Below are 24286 nucleotides of genomic sequence, written 5' to 3' on the forward strand. Positions count from 1 at the left end.
AATGACCATCGTTATGTTTGGAGGAAAAAGGGGGAGGCTTGCATGCCGAAGTACACCATCCCAACCTTGAAGCACAGGGGTGGCATCATCATGTCGTGAGGGTGCTTTGCTTCAGGAGGGACTGGTGCACTTCACAAAATAGATGGCATAATTGAGAAAGGAAAATTAAGTGGATATATTGATGCAACATCTCAAGACATCAGTCAGGAAGTTAAAGCTTGGTCGCTAATGGGTCTTCCAAATGGACAATGACCCCAAGCATACTTCCAAAGTTGTGGCAAAATAGCTTAAGGACAACAAAGTCAAGGTATTGGAATGGCCATCACAAAGCCCTGACCTCAATCCTATAAAAAATCTGTAGGCAGAACTGAAAAAGCGTGTGCGAGCAAGGAGGCCTACAAACCTGATTCAGTTACACCAGCTCTGTCAGGAGGAATGGGCCAAAATTCACCCAACTTATTGTGGGAAGCTTGTGGAAGGCTACCCAAAATGTTTAACCCAAGTTAAATAATTGAAAGACAATGCTACCAAATACTAATTGAGTGTATGTAAACTTCTGATCCACTGGAAATGTGATGAAAGAAATAAATGCTGAAATAAATCATTCTCTCTACTATTATTCTGACATTTCGCATTCTTAAAATAAAGTGGTGATCCTAACTGACCTAAGACGGGGAATTTTTACTTGGATTAATTTCAGGAATTGTGAAGAACTGAGTTAAAATGTATTTGGCTATGGTGTATGTAAACGTCCAACTTCAACTCTAGTTTCTAACCAGTCAATGTTCAGGTCACCCAGAAAATAGACCTCTCTGTTGACTTCACACACATTATCAAGCTTTGCACACATAGTAGAGGTTGACCGATTTTAATCGGAATGGGCGATTTAATTAGGGCCGATTTCAAGTTTTCATAACAATCGATAATCGGCATTTTTGGACACCGATTATGGCCGATTACATTGCACTCCACGAGGAGACTGCGTGGCAGGCTGACTACCTGTTATGCGAGTGCAGCAAGGAGCCAAGGTAAGGTGCTAGCTAGCATGAAACTTATTTTATAAAAAACAATGGATCTTAACATAACTACTGATTAACTACACATGGTTGATGATATTACTAGTTTATCTAGCTTGTCCTGCGTTGCATATAATCAATGCGGTGCCTGTTAATTTGTCATTGAATCGCAGCCTACTTCGCCAAACGGGTGATTTAACAAGCGCATTCACGAAAAAAGCAGTCATTGCACCAATGTGTACCTAACCATAAACATCAATGCCTTTCTTAAACCTGCATATTTAGTTAATATTGCCTGCAAACATTAATTTCTTTAACTAGGCAAATTGTGTCACCTTTCTTGCGTTCTGTGCAAGCAGAGTCAGGGTATATGCAGCAGTTTGGGCCGCCTGGCTCGTTGCGAACTGTGTGAAGACCACTTCTTCCTAACAAAGATCGTAATTAATTGGCCAGAATTTTACATAATTATGACATAACATTGAAGGTTGCACAATGTAACAGCAATATTTAGACTTAGGGATGCCACCCGTTAGATAAAATACGTAACGGTTCCGCATTTCCCTGAAAGAATAAACATATTGTTTTCGAAATGATAGTTTCCGGATTTGACCATATTAATGACCTAAGACTCATATTTCTGTGTTTTATTATAATTAAGTATGATTTGATAGAGCAGTCTGAGCGATGGTAGGCAGCAGCAGGATCGTAAGCATTCATTCAGACAGCACTTTTGCGCATTTGCCAGCAGCTCTTCGCTGTGCTTCAAGCATTGCGCTGTTTATGACTTCAAGCCTATCAACTCCCGAGATTAGGCTGGCAACACCTGAAGTACCTATTAGAACAACCAATAGTCAAAGGTATATGAAATACAAATGATATAGAGATAAATAGTCCTATAATAATTACAACCTAAAACTTCTTACCTGGGAATATTGAAGATTCATGTTAAAAGGAACCCCCAGCTTTCATATGTTCTCATGTTCTGAACAAGGAACTTAAACGTTAGCTTTCTTACATGGCACATATTGCACTTTTACTTTCTTCTCCAACACTTTGTTTTTGCATTATTTAAACCAAATTGAACGTTTCATTATTTATTTGAGACTAAATTGATTTTTATTGATGTATTATATTAAGTTAAAATAAGTCTTCATTCAGTTTTATTTATTTTTATTTTACCTTTATTTAACCAGGCAAGTCAGTTAAGAACAAATTCTTATTTTCAATGACGGCCTAGGAACAGTGGATTAACTGCCTGTTCAGACATCCTAGATCTGAATGAATGAAATATTCTTATTAAATACTTTTTTCTTTACATAGTTGAATGTGCTGACAACAAAATCACACAAATTATCAATGGATATCAAATGTATCAACCCATGGTCTGGATTTGGAGTCACACTCAAAATTAAAGTGAAAAACCACACTACAGGCTGATCCAACTTTGATGTAATGTCCTTAAAACAAGTCAAAATGAGGCTCAGTAGTGTGTGTGGCCTCCACGTGCCTGTATGACCTCCCTACAACGCCTGGGCATGCTCCTGATGAGGTGGCGGATGGTCTCCTGAGGAATCTCCTCCCAGACCTGGACTAAGCATCCGCCAACTCCTGGACAGTCTGTGGTGCAACGTGGCATTGGTGGATGGAGCGAGACATGATGTCCCAGATGTGCTCAATTGGATTCAGGTCTGGGGAACGGGCGGACCAGTCCATAGCATCAATGTCTTCCTCTTGCAGGAACTGCTGACACACTCCAGCCACATGAGGTCTAGCATTGTCTTGCATTAGGAGGAACCCAGGGCCAAACGCACCAGCATATGGTCTCACAAGGGGTCTGAGGATCTCATCTCGGTACCTAATGGCAGTCAGTCTACCTCTGGCGAGCACATGGAGGGCTGTGTGGCCCCCAAAAGAAATGCCACCCCACACCATGACTGACCCACCGCCAAACCGGTCATGCTGGAGGATGTTGCAGGCAGCAGAACGTTCTCCACGGCATCTCCAGACTCTGTCACATCTGTCACATGTGCTCAGTGTGAACCTGCTTTCATCTGTGAAGAGCACAGGGCGCTAGTGGCAAATTTGCCAATCTTGGTGTTCTCTGGCAAATGCCAAACGTCCTGCACGGTGTTGGGCTGTAAGCACAACCCCCACCTGTGGACGTCGGGCCCTCATACCACCCTCAAGGAGTCTGTTTCTGACCGTTTGAGCAGACACATGCACATTTGTGGCCTGCTGGAGGTCATTTTGATGGGCTCTGGCAGTGCTCCTCTTGCTCCTCCTTGCACAAAGGCGGAGGTAGCGGTCCTGCTGCTGGGTTGTTGCCCTCCTACGGCCTCCTCCACGTCTCCTGGTGTACTGGCCTGTCTCCTGGTAGCACCTCCATGCTCTGGACACTACGCTGACAGACACCGCAAACCTTCTTGCCACAGCTCGCATTGATGTACCATCCTGGATGAGCTGCACTACCTGAGCCACTTGTGTGGGTTGTAGACTCCGTTTCATGCTACCACTAGAGTGAAAGCAACGCCAGCATTCAAAAGTGACCAAAACATCAGCCAGGAAGCATAGGAACTGAGAAGTGGTCTGTGGTCACCACCTGCAGAACCACTCCTTTATTGGGGGAGTCTTGCTAATTGCCCATAATTTCCACCTGTTGTCTATTCCATTTGCACAATTTATTGTCAATCAGTGTTGCTTCCTAAGTGAACAGTTTGATTTCACAGAAGTGTGATTGACTTGGAGTTACATTGTGTTGTTTAAGTGTTCCCTTTATTTTTTTGGGCAGTGTATATAAAAATCGTCCAATTTAATCGGTATCGGCTTTTTTTGGTCCTCCAATAACCGGTATCGATATCAGCGTTGAAAAATCATAATCGTTCGACCTCTAACACGTTATACAAATACTGACTGTTAGCACTTGATGGCAAATAGCAGCACCACAAAATAATAGGCTTTAGATGGGGCAGGTGAACTTTCAACTACAACACTTCAAAAACATTTAACATGAGATCAAATATGAGGAATATGGCTCTGAACATATGCAGCAACACCTCTCTGTAGGCATTCCTGTCTTTTCTGAAGATGTTATATCTCTGTATTGCTACTGCTGTCTGCCTGTTCTGAGGCCTCTGTGTTCTATATATGTGATTAAGATGGCGTATGTTTTCATTAACGGTTAAAAGCGTCTTATGACTTTTAGCTTTGGCGCAAACAGAGTTCTGATATCCTGGATTGCATTGGATTGAGTCCATTATTGCCCCTTGTGCAAATCTGAAATAATTTATTTAATCTCCGTCTTTGGCCTACATCTCAGCACCTAGAACAGAACTACACTGCACTATTCACTCCTCAAGTTCAGCTGGCATTGAGGATTTATTTTTAAAGCGGTGAGTAATTCAAACCCAGAGTTCTGTTTCTGTAGCAGAGGTATTTACTCATTGACGCGCTAAAGCAGTGGTTCTCAATCCTGGTCCCGGGGACCCAAAGGGGTGCACATTTGTTTTTGCCCTAGCACTACACACCTGTTCAAATCATCAAATCCTTTTGATGAGTTGATAATTTAAATCAGCTGTGTAGTGCTAGGGCAAAAACAAATGTGCACCCCTTTGGGTCCCCAGGACCAGGATTGAGAACCAGTGCGCTAAAGGGCCATCAGAGAATCCTCAGTCAAATGGCTGCTGCTGCTATTCTGGTGCCAAATGACTGCTATTGTACCCTCTTTCTGTGAAGCTCAGTGCCTCGGGACGAGAGGAGAGGGGGAGAGAAATGGGACAGAGAGAGTGAGAGAGGGGATCATTTCAACAGAGCAAGTGTGACTCACTTAGATTCTGGCCCAGAGCACTTTCTGGCTTATTTTGTGTCTTATGAGCTGCATCATGTGAATTGACAGGAGTTATTTTGTGTGTGTGTGTGTGTGTGTGTGTGTGTTTCGTCCTCAGGGGGTATGTCTGTGGCACAGCCCTCTTGGATGCATCGTTGCGCAACTTTTTTTGTTGTTCTTTTTTATTTAACCTTTTTATTTAACTAAGCAGTCACATAAAGGGGTAGTTGACATAAATTCTATGAGAATGAGAGCCTGTCTGACTTGTGTGCTCGTGGCGTGCATATGGAGTGTTTGAGTAGATGTCCTACAAGAGGTTAGAGATATTTCTAGAAGAATGATAAGAAGTGGAGCACACACACTTACATGTCTTCAGCAGAAGACTGCACAGGTGCCCACTCAACACAGTCCGATAACTCCAACATCCACGTGAACACACGTTAGGCTACAGTATATGCCGCTAAAGTTCTTGGCCCTCTCTTTTCAGTTACCCAGCAGTGGTGGTGTATCAGTGTCATGGACTCTCACTTTTTACTGCTGTACATTAACAGTATGTGTTCTCTTCATTCCAGCTGTGAGATGGAGGGATGCAGATAAGGAGACTGGCTGAGGGAGGGAGGGGGAAGGGAGGGGGAGCATGCTGCCAAGTGGGTTCTGTGTGACACACATATCTGTGGAACATTAACATGTGTATCTGTTTCCTCTGAATTTGCTGTGCTCAAATTGGTCTCGTCAAAACCAGCACCTTGGAAGAGAATTACCCTGCTGTGCACAAATGTTTCCTCTCCTTTTGCTTAAAGTACTGTCTGTGTTTATGAACATATGAGTTACTAATGGTTATTCTGTCTGTCTATGTAGATCAATGTGCGGGTCACCACCATGGATGCAGAGCTGGAGTTTGCCATCCAGCCCAACACCACCGGCAAACAGCTCTTTGACCAGGTAAGCATGGGGTTGACTTAGAACAGACACACACACACACACTATAGAGGGTCAACAAGGCTGGGAGCTGGTCTAGTTAGAGCCTGTATGGGTATTGTCAGGAACAGAGAGGAAGAGACTGAGACAGAGAAACAAAGCAGTCATTGTGCAGAGCAGTGACAGAGAGAGGCCAGTGGAGACTGAGACAGAGAGGTGGGAGGCCAGTGTGTGTGTTGTGTGAAGAAAGGGCAGCTTTCAGTAGCAGAACTCGGGTGGGCTACAGGAGACTGCTGGAGCAGCAGAGAGGGATAGGCAGAGAGATGTAGAGACAGATATTGTTTGCATGTGTTTGCCATGGAAGCTGATTGAGACAGGAAATGGCTATGTACGTGAGTCGAGGAAATGCTGATATTCAAAACCTTTTAACTCGTAATGTGGTTTACGTTGACAGTCAGTTCAATTTGCGACTCCATTCTAGTCTGATTGTTAGAAACTAGTTATCTCTGTAGTGCTGGACTGGAGCCCAGCTCTGACTCAGCAGGCATCCTCTTCTGCTGACTCTGCTGGTCACGCAGGCAGAGTCATATCAGTGGACACACTGGACTCCAATGACACACTCAGTCACTGGACTCCAATGACCTTTACTTACACTCTTGCATGCACACCATGTGATAATCGCTGCAACACACACAAAGACACACACACTACAAGATACTCTGTTGCATTTTCTACAAAATAATTTCTCTCTAACTCCACTCACTCACTCACTCACTCACTCACTCACTCACTCACTCACTCACTCACTCACTCACTCACTCACTCACTCACTCACTCACTCACTCACTCACTCACTCACTCACTCACTCACTCACTCACTCACTCACTCACATACACACTCTCACACACACCGCACTGGGCCAACTGTTGATCCAAGTCTGATGGCCGATTGTTCCCTCCTCTTCCGAAATCGTGATTTGTTCAAAGCACCGGAACTAATACTGCTTTTTGTCTAATGCATCCTGTTGTACCATGGCTGATCTATGGTACCATTTCTGTTGAACTGGTCTGTCCACGAGAGATGAAACTCAGCCTAACCTATGACCTGACCCATCACCTCATTATGTACAGTCGTGGCCAAAAGTTTTGAGAATGACACAAATATTAATTTTCACAAAGTTTGCTGCTTCAGTGTCTTTACATATTTTTGTCAGATGTTACTATGGAATACTGAAGTATAATTACAAGCATTTCATAAGTGACCATTACATGAAGTTGATGCAAAAAGTCTATTTGCAGTGTTGACACTTCTTTTTCAAGACCTCCGCAATCCGCCCTGGCATGCTGTCAATTAGTGTCTGGGACACATCCTGACTGATGGCAGCCCATTCTTGCATAATCAATGCTTGGAGTTTTTCAGAATTTGTGGGGTTTTGTTTGTCCACCTGCCTCTTGAGGATTGACCACAAGTTCTCAATGGGATTAAGGTCTGGGGAGTTTCCTGGCCATGGACCCAAAATATCATTGTTTTGTTCCCAAAGCCACGTAGTTATCACTTTTGCCTTATGGCAATGTGCTCCATCATGCTGGAAAAGGCATTGTTAGTCACCAAACTCTTCCTGGATGGTTGGGAGAAATTGCTCTCGGAGGATGTGTTGGTACCATTCTTTATTCGTGGCTGTGTTCTTAGGCAAAATTGTGAGTGAGCCCACTCCCTTGGCGGAGAAGCAGCCCCACACATGAATTGTCTCAGGATGCTTTACTGTTGGCATGACACAGGACTGATGGTAGCGCTCACCTTGTCTTCTCCGGACAAGTTTTTTTCTGGATGCCCCAAACAATCGGAAAGGGGATTCATCAGAGAAAATGACTTTACCCCAGTCCTCAGCAGTACAATCCCTGTACCTTTTGCAGAATATCAGTCTGTCCCTGTGGCTTCTTTGCTGCCCTTCTTGACACCAGGCCATCCTCGAAAAGTCTTTGCCTCACTGTGCACACAGATGCACTCACACCTGCCTGCTGCCATTCCTGAGCAAGCTCTGTACTGGTGGTGCCCCGATCCCGCAGCTGAATCAACTTTAGCAGACGGTCCTGGCGCTTGCTGGACTTTCTTGGGCACCCTGAAGCCTTCTATACAACAATTGAACCGCTCTCCTTGAAGTTCTTGATGATCCGATACATGGTTGATTTATGTACAATCTTACTGGCAGCAATATCCTTGCCTGTGAAGCACTTTTTGTGCAAAACAATGAGTGTTTGCAGGTAACTATGGTTGACAGAGGAAGAACAATGATTCCAAGCATCACCCTTCTTTTGAAACTTCCAGTCTGTTATTTAAACTCATTCAGCATGACAGAGTGATCTCCAGCCTTGTTCTCGTCAACACTCACACCTGTGTTAACGAGAGAATCACTGACATGATGTCAGCTGATCCTTTTCTGGCAGAGCTGAAATACAGTAGAAATTATTTTTTGGGATTCAGTTCATTTGCATGGCAAAGAGGGACTTTGCAATTAATTGCAATTCAACTGATCACTCTTCATAACATTCTGGAGTATTTGCAAATTGCCATCATACAAACTGAGGCAGCAGACTCTGTGAAAAGTAATATTTGTCATTCTCAAAACTTTTGGTCATGACTGTATTACTGCCCCCCATTAGTGACATCCCCAAAAAACACTTTTCAACACACATGGCTCCTAGCCTGGCCCATGCATGCTTTCTGAACCGAACACGAAAACTGAAACTAAATCATATTATAACAAAATAGATATATTTTTAGACGACTAAATAAAAACGAGCAAATCAGGTCTGAAAACTGAAATTAAACTGAATTCCAAATAAAATTCAGTAACATATTTCATCAATCTAATATTTATTTTCCCCAATAGCACAAAGAAGCTGCAGAGATAACAGAGAGAGCCTGCAGAGTTTTGTCTCACTATCCAGGTCTGTGCACAAACAATTCAAGCTCCTACTTTTAAAAATCCACCTTTCCAGAAACATGTCTCTCACCGTTGCCGCTTGCTATAGACCACCCTCTGCCCCCAGCTGTGCCCTGGACACCATATGTGAATTGATTGCCCCCCATCTATCTCCAGAGCTCGTGCTGCTAGGTCATCTAAACTGGGACATGCTTAACACCCCGGCCATCCTACAATCGAAGCTTGATGCCCTCAATCTCACACAAATTATCAATGAACCTACCAGGTACAACCCAGAATCCGTAAATACGGGCACCCTCCTAGACATCATCCTAACCAACTTGCCCTCCAAATAAACCTCTGCTGTCTTCAACCAAGATTTCAGCGATCACTGGCTCATTGCCTGCACCCGTAATGGGTCTGCGGTCAAACGACAACCCCTCATCAATGTCAAACTCTCCCTAAAACACTTCAGTGAGTAGGCCTTGTAGCACAAACTCAAAAAAGTTCTGGGACACTATAAAGTCCATGGAGAATAAGAGCACCTCCTCCCAGCTGCCCACTGCACTGAGGCTAGGAAACACTGTCACCACCAATAAATCCATGATAATTGAAATTCTCAACATTTTTCTATGGCTGGCCATGCTTTCCACCTGGCTACCCCTACCACGGTCAACAGCCCTGCAACCCCCACAGCAACTCGCCCACGCCTCCCCATTTCTCCTTCACCCAAATCCAGATAACTGATGTTCTGAAAGAGCTGCAAAATCTGGACCCCTACAAATCAGCCGGGCTAGACAATCTGGACCCTCTCTTTCTAAAATGATCTGCCAAAATGGTTGCAACCCCTATTACTAGCCTGTTCAACTTCTCTTTCGTATTGTCTGAGATTCCCAAAGATTGGAAAGCTGCCGCGGTCATCCCCCTCTTCAAAGGGGGAGACAGTCTAGACCCAAACTGCTACAGACATATCTAACCTACCCTGCCTTTCTAAGGTCTTTAAAAACCAAGTTAACAAACAGATTACCGACCATTTCAAATCCCACTGTACCTTCTCCGCTATGCAGTCTGGTTTCAGAGCTGGTCGTGGGTGCACCTCAGCCACGCTCAAGGTCCTAAATGATATCATAACCACATCATAAGAGACAATACTGTGCAGCCGTATTCATCGACATGGCCAAGGCTTTTGATTCTGTCAATTACCACATTCTTATTGGCAGACTCAACAGCTTTGGTTTCTCAAATGACTGCCTCGCCTGGTTCACCAACTACTTCTCTGATAGAGTTCAGTGTGTCAAATCGGAGGGCCTGTTGTCTGGACCTCTAGCAGTCTCTATGGGGTGCCACAGGGTTCAATTCTCAGGCCAACTCTCTTCTCTGAATACATCAATGATGTCGCTCTTGCTGCTGGTGATTCTCTGATTTACCTCTACGCAGACGACACCATTCTGGATACTTCTGGCCCTTCTTTGGACACTGTGTTAACTAACCTCAAGACGAGCTTCAACGCCATACAACTCTTCCTCCGTGGCCTTCAACTGCTCTTAAATGCAAGTAAAACTAAATGCATGCTCTTTAACCGATCGCTGCTCGCACCTACCCGCCCGTCCATCTCTACTCTGGACGGTTCTGACTTAGAATATGTGAACAACTACAAATACCTAGGTGTCTGGTTAGACTGTAAACTCTCCTTCCAGACTCACATTAAGCATCTCCAGTCCAAAATTAAACCTAGAATCGGATTCCTATTTCGCAACAAAGCCTCCTTCACTCATGCTGCCAAACATACCCTCGTAAAACTGACTATCCTACCGATCAACGACTTCGGTGATGTAATATACAAACTAGCCTCCAACACTCTACTCAACAAATTGGATGCAGTCTATCATGGTGCCATCCGTTTTGTCACCAAAGCCCCATATACTACCCACCACTGCGACCTGTACGCTCTCGTTGGTTAGCCCTCGCTTCATATTCTTCGCAAACACACTGGCTCTAGGTCATTTACAAGTCTTTGCTAGGTAAAGCCCCGCCTTATCTCAGCTCACTGGTCACCATAGCAGCACCCACCCGTAGCACACGCTCCAGCAGGTATATTTCACTGGTCACCCCAAAGCCAATTCTTACTTTGGCCGCCTTTCCTTCCAGTTCTCTGCTGCCAATGACTGGAATGAACTGCAAAAATCACACACAATCGCACATTAATCTTATGCATATCTATCACTCCAGTGTTTAATTGCTATATTGTAATTACTTCACCACTATTGGCCTATATATTGCCTTACCTCCCTTACCTTACCTCATTTGCACACACTGTGTATAGACTTTTTCTACTGTATTATTGACTGTTTGTTTATTCCATGTGTAACTCTGTGTTGTTGTATGTGTCGAACTGCTGTGCTTTATCTTGGCCATTTCGCAGAACTTGTTCTCAACTAGCCTACCTGGTTAAATAAAGGTGAAATGAAAAAGAAAGGCTCTATGGTGTTATGCATGTCAATATTAGTACTAACATACCTCAGGAGTTACCCCTCCATTTCTGTGATCTAGGAGGCCTGTTTTGAGATGAATCATAATGTACACATATGCACTACTGTTCAAAAGTTTGGGGTCACTTAGAAATGTTCTTGTATTCCATGAAAACATACATTAAATTAGTTGCAAAATGAATAGGAAATATAGTCAAGACGTTAACATGGTTTATAAATAAGGATTTTTAATTTAAATAATAATTGTGTTCTTCAAACTTTGCTTTCGTCAAAGAATCCTCCTCAAAGAATCCTCCAACTAGGATCCTGGCATTCTATTCGTCAATTTGTTGTGGTATTCTGAAGAGATTTCACCCCATGCTTCCTGAAGCACCTCCCACAAGTTGGATTGGCTTGATGGGCACTTCTTATGTACCATACGGTCAAGCTTCTCCAACAACAGCTCAATAGGGTTGAGATCCGGTGACTGTGCAAAAGGGAGTGATAGCCTTCCTTCTTCAAGATCTCTTTACCCTGTACAAATCTCCCACTTTACCACCACCAAAGCACCCCCAGACCATCACAATGCCTCCACCATGCTTGACAGATGGCGTCAAGCACTCCTCCAGCATCTTTTCACTTTTCACCTCAAACCTAGAGTTGTCTGTCCATAGCACCTTTTTCCAATCTTCCTCTGTCCAGTGTCTGTGTTCTTTTGCCCATCTTAATCTTTTCTTTTTATTGGCCAATCTGAGAGATGGCTTTTTCTTTGCAACTCTGCCTAGAAGGCCAGCATCCCAGAGTCAGTCGCCTCTTCTTTGTTGACATTGAGACTGGTGTTTTGAGGGTACTATTTAATGTAGCTGCCAGTTGAGGACTTGTGAGGTGTCTGTTTCTCAAACTAGACACTCTAATGTACTTGTCCTCTTGCTCAGTTGTGCACCAGGGCCTCTCACTCCTCTTTCTATTCTGTTTAGGTCCAGTTTGCGCTGTTCTGTGAAGGGAGTAGCACAGTGTTGTACGAGATCTTCAGTTTCTTGGCAATTTCTCACATGGAATAAATAGCCTTCAACCCCAGAACAAGAATAGACTGATGAGTTTCAGAAGAAAGTGATTTGTTTCTGCCTATTTTGAGCCTGTAATCAAACCCACAAATGCTGATACTCCAGATACTCAACTTGTCTAAAGAAGGCCAGTTTTATTGCTTCTTTAATCAGAACAATTTTCAGCTGTGCTAACATAATTGCAAAAGGGTTTTATAATGATCAATTAGCCTTTTAAAATGATAAACTTGGATTAGCTAACACAATGTGCCATTGGAACACAGGAGTGATGGTTGCTGATAATGGGCCTCTGTACGCCTATGTAGATATTCCATTCAAAATCAGCTGTTTCCAGCTACAATAGTAAATAACAACATTAACAATATCTACACTATTTCTGATCAATTTGATTTAAAAAACAAGGACATTTCTAACTGACCCCAAACTTTTGAATGGGTGTGTGTGTCCCCGATGATAATGAAATAATAATAAAACACAAACAGGCTTCGTTCAATACAAGTGTGTGTTTGAGAGAATGGGGCCACAGAGGGAGTGAGAAATGGACAGAGTAAGATTGAGAGGAGAGTTAATGATGTGTTGTTAGTGAATGATGTCCCTGGTCAGCGGTGCTCTATTGACTGTAAATCACATCAGGCCTGATGGTTGAGCCGGCAACTGAGAGAACACACCCTCAGGGGCCTTTCTGAGAGAGAGAAAGAGATGTCGTGTGAATGGAGAAAAGAGGAGTGTTGTAAAAAAAGTGATGTTCTCCCACTTATGGGTGAAACAGTGAGGTGGCTCACACACTTGAGCCTCCAATGGTGAGCAGGCTTTGGGCTAGGGTGAATCTGGGTTCTCAGTGCTACGTGAGGCCTAACCTGCTAACCATTGACACATATTGTGTTTTCAGGTGGTGAAGACAGTGGGCCTCCGGGAGGTGTGGTTCTTTGGCCTGCAGTACACAGACAGTAAAGGCTATAGCACGTGGCTCAAACTCAACAAGAAGGTGACGCAGCAGGATGTGAAGAAGGAGAACCCTCTGCAGTTTAAGTTCAGAGCCAAGTTCTTCCCTGAGGACGTGTCTGAGGAACTCATCCAGGAGATCACGCAGAGACTCTTCTTCCTGCAGGTAACACACACACACACACACACACACACACACACACACACACACACACACACACACACACACACACACACACACACACACACACACACACTTATATTGAACAAAAATATAAACGGAACATGTAAATAGTTGGTCACATGTTTTGTAAGTAAGTGAGCTTTTCTCCTTTGCCAAGAACCCATCCACTTGACAGGTGTGGCATATCAAGAAGCTGATTAAACAGCATGATTATTTGCAGCTTGTGCTGAGAACAATAAAAGGCCACTCTAAAATTTGCAGTTTTGTCACAACACAATGCCACAGATGTCTCAAGTTTTGAGGGAGCGTGCAATTGACATGCTGACTGCAGGATTGTCCACCAGAGCGGTTGCCAGATAATTTAATGTTAATTTATCAACCATAAGCCACCTCCAATGTTGTTTTAGAGAATTTGGCAGTACGTCCAACCGACCACGTAACCACGCCAACCCAGGACGTCCACATCTGAAGTCTTCACCTGCGGGATCCTCTGAGACCAGCCATCCGGGCAGCTGTGGGTTTGCTCAACTGAAATGTTTCTGCACAAACTGTCAGAAACCATCTTAGGGAAGCTCATTTGCGTGCTCATCGTCCTCACCAGGGTCTTTACCTGACCACAGTCCGGCGTCGTAACCAACTTCATTAGGCAAATGCTGAACTTCGATGGCCACTGGCATGCTGGAGAAGTGTGCTCTTCACGGATGAATTCCGGTTTCACTGTACCGGGCAGATGGCAGACAGCGTGTATGGCTTTGTGTGTGTGCGAGTGGTTTGCTGATGTCAACGTTGTGAACATAGTGCCCCATGGTGGCGGAGGGGTTATAGTATGGGCAGGCATTAGCTACAGACAACGAACACGATTGCATTTTATTAATTGCAATTTGAATGCACAGAGATACAGAGATGCACAGAGATACCGTACATCCTGAGGCCCATTGTCATTCCATTCATCCGCCACCATCACCTCATGTTTCAGCATGATAATGCACGATCCCATGTCACAATTCCTGGAAGCTGAAAATGCCCCAGTTCACCAGATATTGAGCATGTTTGGGATCCTCTGGATCGACTTGTACGACAGTGATTTCAAGATCCCGGCAATATCCAGCAACTTTGCACAGCCATTAAAGAGGACTGGGACAACATTCCACAGGCCACAATCAACAGCCTGATCAACTTTATGCGAAGGCGATGTGTCAAGCTGCATGAGGCAAATGGTGGTCATACCAGATACTGACTGGTTTTCTGATCCATGCTCCTACCTTTTTTTAAAGGTATCTGTGACCAACAGATGCATATCTGTATTCCCAGTCATGTAAAATCCATAGATTAGGGCCTAATGAAATTATTTAAATTGACTGATTTCCTTATATGAACTGTCACTGTAAAATCTTTGAAATTGTTGCATGTTACGTTTATTTTTGTTCACTATTTATTGGTGTCCTTCATACTCACAATGTACATTGCAAATCCAAACAAAGTACTTAAACAAGTGTGTGTGTGTTCCCTGCCCATGCCAGGTAAAGGAGGCCATCCTGAATGATGAGAACTACTGTCCTCCAGAGACAGCCGTGCTGCTGGCCTCCTACTCTGTCCAGGCCAAGTACGCAGACTACAACAGAGACCTCCACAGGCCTGGCTACCTCACCTCCGACCGCCTGCTGCCACAGAGGTCCGTACCCCACACGCACCTCTCTGTCCCCTCTCTAACCCTCTCTGTACAGAAGAGACCTCCACATTTCCACCTTCACTTCCTCTGCCCCTCTCTGTCCCACTCAAAGAATACCAGGGGAAGAGTCTTGCTGTCATAGTAACTCAGAATCTCTATTGAAATTGCTCCTACAATGGTTGAGGAGGCTGGAATGGCCTGCTACTTAATGAATTCTCTCCATACTCCCCCGTTAGTGTGTGCTGGAGGGAGGGATTGTGTGGTTTTGTAAAGGAGTTGTTCTTCAGTACAGTGGCTTGCCCCTCCCTCACTATAAATCTGTTCTGTCTTTTGATGCTAGGCCTCTAGGGTGGCCCTTTTTGAATAACCCTGTTTGAATAACCCTTTGTATGTTTTTGTGTGTCCTGCAGAGTCTTGGAGCAGCACAAGTTGACTAAGGAGCAGTGGGAGGACAGAATACAGACCTGGCATGAGGAACACAGAGGCATGCTCAGGTAGGGCTTTGTATAAGGCTCTATATGTGTGTTTCTTTATGAGTCTGTTAGTGTCAAACTTGCTTCTCTACACAAGTTGTAATGTGTGTTTGTGTCCACAGCGAGGACTCAGTGATGGAGTATCTGAAGATAGCCCAGGACCTGGAGATGTATGGCGTCAACTACTTTGAGATCAAGAACAAGAAGGGAACAGAGTTGTGGCTGGGTGTGGATGCACTGGGACTCAATATCTACGAACACGAGGACAAGTACGCAATACTGATATACAGTTTTTTGTTGTTGTTATTTTAGAGTGGAAGGTGGAATATGCCATTCATCCACTAAGGTGGAACGTAAGAGAGCATAACTGAGCATGGCCTTGTCAGATATACTCCATGACACTATCGCCCTCTGCTGGGCATGGATGGTGCCTCTAGCTTAATTTAATACTACACTGATATGGGTAGGTAGTTACCTTCACATGGCATAGTACTGTACTAGCATAGTGTTGAGACAGTCCGTATTTTTCCTTCCCTTCTCCCCAGGTTGACACCAAAGATTGGCTTCCCCTGGAGCGAGATCAGGAACATCTCCTTCAGCGACAAGAAGTTTGTCATCAAACCCATCGACAAGAAAGCTCCAGTAAGTCAGTCTACCATGAAGGTAGAGTTAGGTTTAGGCTTAGGCTTAGTCAGACTACCATGAAGATAGGGTTCGGTTTAGGCTTAGTCAGTCTACCATGAAGGTAGGTTTAGGCTTAGTCAGTCTAACAGAAAGGTAGGTTTAGGCTTAGTCAGTCTACCGGGAAGGTAGGGTTAGGTTTAGGGTTAGTCAGTCTACCGGGAAGGTAGGGTTTAGGCTTAGTCAGTCTACCAGGAAGGTAGGGTTAGGTTTAGGCTTAGTCAGTCTACCATGAAGGTAGAGTTAGGTTTAGGCTTAGGCTTAGTCAGACTACCATGAAGATAGGGTTCGGTTTAGGCTTAGTCAGTCTACCATGAAGGTAGAGTTAGGTTTAGGCTTAGTCAGTCTAACAGGAAGGTAGGTTTAGGCTTAGTCAGTCTACCGGGAAGGTAGGGTTAGGTTTAGGGTTAGTCAGTCTACCGGGAAGGTAGGGTTAGGTTTAGGGTTGGTCAGTCTACTAGGAAGATAAGGTTTAGGGTTGGTCAGTCTACTGGGAAGGTAGGGTTAGGTTTAGGGTTAGTCAGTCTACCAGGAAGGTAGTGTTAGGTTTAGGGTTGGTCAGTCTACTGGGAAGGTAGGTTTAGGGTTGGTCAGTCTACTGGGAAGGTAGGGATAGGTTTAGGGTTGGGCAGTCTACTGGGAAGGTAGGGTTAGGTTTAGGGTTGGTCAGTCTACTGGTAAGGTTGGGGAAGGTTTAGGGTTGGTCAGTCTACTGGGAAGGTAGGGATAGGTTTAGGGTTGGTCAGTCTACTGGGAAGGTAGGGTTAGGTTTAGGGTTGGGCAGTCTACTGGGAAGGTAGGTTTAGGGTTGGGCAGTCTACTGGGAAGGTTGGGGAAGGTTTAGGGTTGGTCAGTCTACTGGGAAGGTTTAGGGTTGGTCAGTCTACTGGGAAGGATGGGTTAGGTTTTGGGTTTGGCAGTCTACTGGTAAGGTTGGGGAAGGTTTAGGGTTGGTCAGTCTACTGGGAATGTTTAGGGTTGGTCAGTCTACTGGGAAGGTTGGGGAAGGTTTAGGGTTGGTCAGTCTACTGGGAAGGTTGGGGAAGGCGGGAGGAAACAATACAACACAATGTACAATAAACATTGATAATATAATAAAGACATTGCACTAATCTACCTGCAAAATGAGTCAACCCCTTTCTCTTTTCCTTTTCTTCCCTCCACTCCTTTCCTCTCTCCTCCCTGCCTTCCTCCGCCTCTCCTCTCCCCTTCCTCCGCCTCTCCTCTCCCCTTCATCCGCCTCTCTTCTCCCCTTCATCCGCCTCTCCTCTCCCCTTCCTCCGCCTCTCCTCTCCCCTTCCTCCGCCTCCCTGCTCTGCCTCCCTCCTCTTTTCCTCTCCCCCTCCTCTTTTCCTCTCCCCCCTCCTCTTTTCCTCTCCCTTCCTCTTTTCCTCTCCTCCTCCCTCCTCTCCTCCTCTCTCCTCCCTGCCTCTCCCTCCTCTCCTCCTTGCCTCTTCCTTCTCCTCTCTGCCTCTCCCTCATCGCCCCTCCTCTCTCCTCCCTGCCTCTCCCTCCTCTCCCCTTTTCCTCTCCACTCCTCTCTCTATAGGATTTTGTGTTCTATGCCCCGCGGTTGCGGATCAACAAGCGTATCCTGGCGCTGTGCATGGGGAACCACGAACTGTACATGAGGAGGAGGAAGCCTGACACCATTGAGGTTCAGCAAATGAAGGCCCAGGCCAGGGAGGAGAAACACCACAAACAGATGGAAAGGTACAGAAAGAACACATGCAAACATGTAGTTGTGATTCTGACCAGAAGGGGGCAGCATTGTATAAAATATCTCGGTACCAGAGCTATATAAAGGGTGGATCTCTGTATTCCCTTGATTCCTCAAAGGAGGTGAGAAGAGCGGATATTGGGAATTACAGAAATCCAATTGAAATATTAGGCCGATCCACCATCCTATCACTGCTCTCGTGTGTCTAATGAGGCTATTTGGAGACAGCTATGGACTGGATATCTCTGTATTGCTCTTATGTGCATTTTTGTGTTTTACCTTTTTGTAAAGCATCTTGAAGTTCCAGAAAGTTGCACCAGTGTTGTGATCATATTTTATACAACAAAATATTGAATGATATGAGTAAGATATTCAACAATTAATTACATTTAATTTGAATATATTATTAGCCCAGGCATTTTCATCAACTGAACTATGCCTCTTTTGTTTTACAGAGCCCAGCTAGAGAACGAGAAGAGAAAACGAGAGCATGCGGAGAAGGAGAGGGCGAAGATAGAGAAGGAGAAGGACGAGCTTGTCGAGAGGCTCAGACAGATTGAGCAACAGACGCTAAAGGCCCAGAAAGGTATCTACAGTTGAAGTTGGAAGTTTACATACACCTTAGCCAAATACATTTAAACTCAGTTTTTCACAATTCCCTGTATTTGGTCAGTTAGGATCACCACTTTATTTTAAGAATGTGAAATGTCAGAATAATAGTAGAGAGAATGATTTATTTCAGCTTTTATTTCTTTCATCATATTCCCAGTGGGTCAGAAGTTTACATACACTCAATTAGTATTTGGTAGCAATGCCTTTAATTGTTTAACTTGGGTGAAACGTTTCGGGTAGCCTTCCACAAGCTTCCCACAATAAGTTGGGTGAATTTTGGTCCATTTCACCTGACAAAGCTGGTGTAACTGAGTCGGGTTTGTAGGCCTCCTTGCACACACTTTTTCAGTTCTGCCCACACATTTTCTATAAGATTGAGGTCAGGGCTTTAGTGATAACCACTCCAATACCTTGACTTTGTTGTCCTTAAGCCATTTTGCCACAACTTTGGAAGTATGCTTGGGGTCATTGTCCATTTGGAAGACCAATTTGCGACCAAGCTTTAACTTCCTGACTGATGTCTTGAGATGTTGCTTCAATATATCCACATAATTTTCCTCCCTCATGAAGCCATCTATTTTGTGAAGTGCAACAGTCCCTCCTGCAGCAAAGAACTCCCACAACATCATGCTGCCAACCCTGTGCTTCACGGATGGGATGGTGTTCTTTGGCTTGCAAGCCTCCCCCGTTTTCCTCCAAACATAACGATGGTCATTATGGCCAACAGTTCTATTTTTGTTTCATCAGACCAGAGGACATTTCTCCAAAAAGTACGATCTTTGTCCTCATGTGCAGTTGCAAACCGTAGTCTGGGTTTTGGTTTTGGAGCAGTGGCTTCTTCCTTGCTGAGTGGCTTTTCAGGTTATGTCGATATAGGACTCGTTTTACTGTGGATATAGATACTTTTGTGCCTGTTTCCTCCAGCATCTTCACAAGTTCCTTTGCTGTTGTTCTGGGATTGATTTGCACTTTGATTTGCACAAGTACTGTAAATGTAAGTACGTTCATCTCTACGAGACAGAACGCATTTCCTTCCTGAGCGGTATGACAGCTGTGTGGTCCCATGGTGTTAATACTTGCGTACTATTGTTTGTACAGATGAACGTGATACCTTCAGGTGTTTGGAAATTGCTCCCAAGGATGAACCAGACTTATGGAGGTCGACAATTGTTTTTCCTGAGGTCTTGGCTGATTTCTTTAGATTTTCCCATGATGTCAAGCAAAGAGGCGCTGAATTTGAAGGTAGGCCTTGAAAGACATCCACAGGTACACCTCCAATTGACTCAAATGATGTCAATTAGCCCATCAGAAGCTTCTAAAGCCATGCCATCCCTTTCTGGAATTTCACAAGCTGTTTAAAGGCACAGTCAACTTAGTGTATGTAAACTTTTGACCCACTGGAATTGTCATACAGTTAATTTATAAGTGAAATAGTCTGTTAACATTTGTTGGACAAATTACTTGTGTCACGCACAATGTAGATCTTCTAACTGACTTGCAAACTATAGTTTGTTAACAAGAAATTTGTGGAGTGGTTGAAAAATTAGTTTTAACCTCTCTAGGCTAGGGGCGGTATTTTCACGTCCAGATGAAAAGCGTGCCCAAAGTAAACTGCCTGCTACTCGGGCCCAGAAGCTAGGATATGCATATTATTAGTAGATGTGGATAGCAAACACTCTGACGTTTCGAAAACTGTTTGAATGATGTCTGTGAGTATAACAGAACTTATTTGGCAGGCGAAACCCCGAGGACAAACCATCTAGGAATTTTTGTTGTTGTTGAGGTGAGTGTTTTCAATGTTTTTTCTATGTGAATCTAGATTTCTAAGGCACTTGCTTGCAGTTCCTATCGCTTCCAGATCTCAACAGTCTTTAGAAATTGGTTGATGTTTTTCCTTTGTGTAATGAAGAAGTAGGGCTTTTCAGAACGAGGGTTGAGTCTAGTGTACTGTTGTGGTTGGGGCGCATGACCTGAAGCTCGCAGCACTTTGTTTTTATCCGCTATTGAACACATTTTATCCCGTCTTAAATTGTATCGAATATTTACGTTTAAAACAACCTAAAGTTGTATTAGGAAAGTTGTTTGAACAAAGATAACAGGTAACTTATTAGATATTTTGAAGTCATGTTGAGCGAGTTGGAACCAATGTTTTTCTGTATCAAACGCGCCAAATAAATGGACATTTTGGAGATATAACGATATAATCGATATAAATGAACAAAATTACAATTTTCGATGTTTATGGGACATATTGGAGTGCCAACAGAAGAAGCTCTTCAAAGGTAAGGCATGAATTATATCGTTATTTCTGAGTTTTGTGTCGCGTCTGGCTGGATGAAATATTATTGTCTGTGTTTGTTTGTTAGGGTGCTGTCCTCCGATAATAGCATGGTTTGCTTTCGCCGTAAAGCCTTTTTGAAATCTGACACGGTGGCTGGATTATCAAGAAGTAAAGCTTTAATTTGGTGTATTGCACTTGTGATTGTATGAAAGTTAAATATTTCTAATAAATTCATTTGAATTTGGCGCTCTACCATTTCACCGGATGTTGTCAAATTGATCCAGTTAAATGGGATTTGATCCCTAAGAAGTTTTAATGACTCCAACCTAAGTGTATGTAAACTTCCCGACAAGCGCATGAACATTACACACATGCATGCATTACACACGCTCGCACACACACTTACATGCATGCATTACACACGCGCACACACACTTACATTACATAAATGCACACAAATGACATGCACATGCATTACACACACACACCAACAACGGATACAACTTCAGAGGAACAATGTAAATGGGACTGATCATCTCACTTATTTTACATGTCATAGGTTATCATGCAACCAACACCCTGGAGTAACACTTACACCCGCTGTAGTTCACAGCTGGTGTTCAGACAAGTTCACCGCTATAGTACGCAACACTGGGATTTGCATACTAGCTCTTATTAGGAGGAGTGAGGAATGGGCTATCATTTAGAGACCATAGGAGGACTGTTAGCTGTTTTATCATGTTACAGGTAGGGGGACATGAACATTCATTCTCTATAGTGTTGGCCCTAGCACCACGGCTGTCATAACCGAAAAGGACAGAACACACCTGGGGGGTATTTACATAGTGAACGGCTGGAGGGAGAGAGTTAGCTACAGCCCTGAAATCCCCAGCAGATCTAACGAATTACTGCAGAGCCATTCTGTTGGTAAAAGACAAGAGTTTGCTTGGCTAATATAAAAAATTATTTGATCCTGAAAGGGCCATTCCAATCAGAATGATTGATTTCTACAGAATGTTGCCTCTAGAAATGCTCTCATCAAATATAGGTCGGGCCTTTCTCAGAGGTATCTCCCTATATAAACATTTGTGTTCCAGATTATTGGGAGATTATTCAAGTCCTCCTCTTGTGTTTCATGAGATGAATGTGTGAATGTGTGTCAGGAAAGATGGGTGCTGTAATGAACACGATGGGAGACAGAGAGCTGGTTTCAAGAGCAGGGTGCAGCAGGTGTTTATTTGTAAAGGACTACAGGAGGCGGCAGGTAGCTGGGTCCAGGGGCAGGCAGAAGGTCATACACAGGGGGTCCAAAAAGGCAACAGTACAAGCAGGGAAAAGACTAGTAACGTCATCCGGGAGATCAGGCAATGGGTAGATAACAGGAAATCTGATAAAGTACAGGCAGGGAATAGGCAAAAGGGGTCATTAGTGAGGCAGGCAAAAACTATCATACACGGGAGGTTTCCATTATGGGAAAAACAGAGCTCCGAATAGAAGTGTGTCACAAAACAAACAATACCTCACAATGATGGGGTGCAAAGAACTGAACCAAATAGTGTGTGATAATGACATACAAGTGTGTGATCAGAATTCAAGTGATTGGGATCTGGAGAGTGAGTTGCGTTCAGGGGATCTATGTATTTGAGAGTGTGAGTTGGAAGCAAACGCTACAGGTGCGACTCTCGCTAAGATCTGATTATATTTGTTATACAGTAACATTGTTGTAATGTGTGTGTGTGTGTGTGTGTGCACACAGAGCTGGAGGAGCAGACACGCAGGGCCCTGGAGTTGGACCAGGAGAGGAAGAGAGCGAAGGAGGAGGCGGAAAGGTTGGAGGGAGAGAGACAGGCAGCAGAGGAGGCCAAGGCAGCGCTGGCTAAACAGTCCGCTGACCAGATGAAGAACCAGGAACAACTGGTAACACTTCACTTCACCACTTTTGATCAGGGTCCTGTTAACATACTTTCAGTGCATCCTTCTTTCCTTCCTTCCTTGAAGAAATCACTGATTTTATATTAAATGATTGATGAATGCAATATAATAGACACCCTACTCAACTTCCTATTGATTGATTACCTGAAGGAAGGATGTACATATACCTACTGTAGACAGGTATACAGCAATTCTCTAAGCCATCGGTCTCTTCTGGATTGTCCAACACACTAAAACCTTTGTAAACACTCTAACCTACAACATATCTGCACTGTACCTGCTAAATTATTATCACGTCAATACCTATGGTTCTATGTAAATGAGTGACACTGACTGACCTCTTGTAAACACCTCCCTTGCTTACAGAAAATGTATGGATGCTTTTACGACATGCATTCCAAAGGTGATTTGGTTATTCCTCATGGTATTTAACCTGGAATCCCATAGCTCTACTAATGGCTTACAGCTCCAAATGACTGACAGTAGGCTTATTGCTCATGTAGATGTTTCCACATCAAATTTGATTGGTCACATAGACATATTTAGCAGATGTTATTGCGGGTGTAGCAAAATGCTTGTAACAAAATGCTGGTGAGTTACCACTAATATCCAAACGTTATTTCCGGCTGTATGTAATAATGCAAAGGATGCGTTCTGAGCTACAGTAATAAGGTGTGAAATAACATCCCAAAAAAGTACTGCCAAGTTGGTAGAGTTACGAGTGATACGGAGAGAGGGAGACAATAAGCCAAAGAGACTAGACACCTTGTCATTGGGTGTAGGGAAATAACATTTATACAGTGTTGGAAGGCCCTGAGGCAGTAACCTTTAAGGGAAAAGGAGATACCTAGTCAGTTGTACAACTGAATGCATTCAACTGTAATGTGTCTTCCGCATTTTACCCAACCCATCAAAATCAGAGAGGTGCTGGAGGCTGCCTCAATCAACATCCACGTCATCAGTGCCCGGGGAACAGTGGGTTAACTGCCTTGCTTGGGGATTTGATCCAGCAACCTTTCAGTTACTGGCCCAACGCTCCTACCCGCCAGGCTACCTGCCTATTTTGCAATGATAACTAAATATAATCTCTGGGTGCTGACAGATATCTGTGATTGAGGTGTTAATGTGCAGACGGCGTGCCCCAGGGGAAGTTCTCTGCTCTCACCACCCCCCACTCTCTCTTTGGTATTTCAAAGAATATTTAATGGGTGGTATTACATGGTTAACAGTACTCACCATGAAACCATGTGTCAATTACATTTTCATACTGGTTGGCCCATTAAACCTCATGGGCGCCATGGTCAGCTCTTGCAGTCTGGTGGCCAGTGTGTTGGTGTGTATGTCTGACAGAAGAGTGCTTTGTGCTTGTCTCTCGCAGGCCGCTGAGCTAGGAGAATTCACTGCCAAAATCGCTCTGCTTGAAGAGGCCAAGAGGAAGAAGGAAGAGGAGGCGACTGAATGGCAACACAAAGTAACGGCTACCTCTCTCTGATCCAGTGGCAGCTACTGAGGGAAGGATGGATCATAATAATGTCTGGAATAGAGTTAATAGAATGGTATCAAACATAAACATATGGTT

General features: G+C 44.0%; 1 protein-coding gene across 2 annotated transcripts in view; it reads left to right on the plus strand.

The window, feature by feature from the left end:
- The window catches only part of LOC115112370 (radixin), a 65829-nt gene that overhangs the window by 37150 nt on the left and 4393 nt on the right, over window positions 1–24286 (plus strand). For both annotated transcript variants that reach the window (XM_065014569.1, XM_029639393.2), the window contains 10 exons: window positions 5698–5781; window positions 13103–13321; window positions 14860–15011; window positions 15419–15502; window positions 15604–15750; window positions 16027–16123; window positions 17712–17875; window positions 18338–18468; window positions 22532–22692; window positions 24086–24178. In XM_065014569.1, the coding sequence (XP_064870641.1) occupies window positions 5719–5781; window positions 13103–13321; window positions 14860–15011; window positions 15419–15502; window positions 15604–15750; window positions 16027–16123; window positions 17712–17875; window positions 18338–18468; window positions 22532–22692; window positions 24086–24178 (1311 nt within the window). In that variant the 5' untranslated portion in view covers window positions 5698–5718. The remainder of the gene's footprint in view (window positions 1–5697; window positions 5782–13102; window positions 13322–14859; window positions 15012–15418; window positions 15503–15603; window positions 15751–16026; window positions 16124–17711; window positions 17876–18337; window positions 18469–22531; window positions 22693–24085; window positions 24179–24286) is intronic.

This window comes from Oncorhynchus nerka, linkage group LG3 (genome assembly GCF_034236695.1).
Source record: "Oncorhynchus nerka isolate Pitt River linkage group LG3, Oner_Uvic_2.0, whole genome shotgun sequence".
NCBI classification, from domain to species: Eukaryota; Metazoa; Chordata; class Actinopteri; order Salmoniformes; family Salmonidae; genus Oncorhynchus; species Oncorhynchus nerka.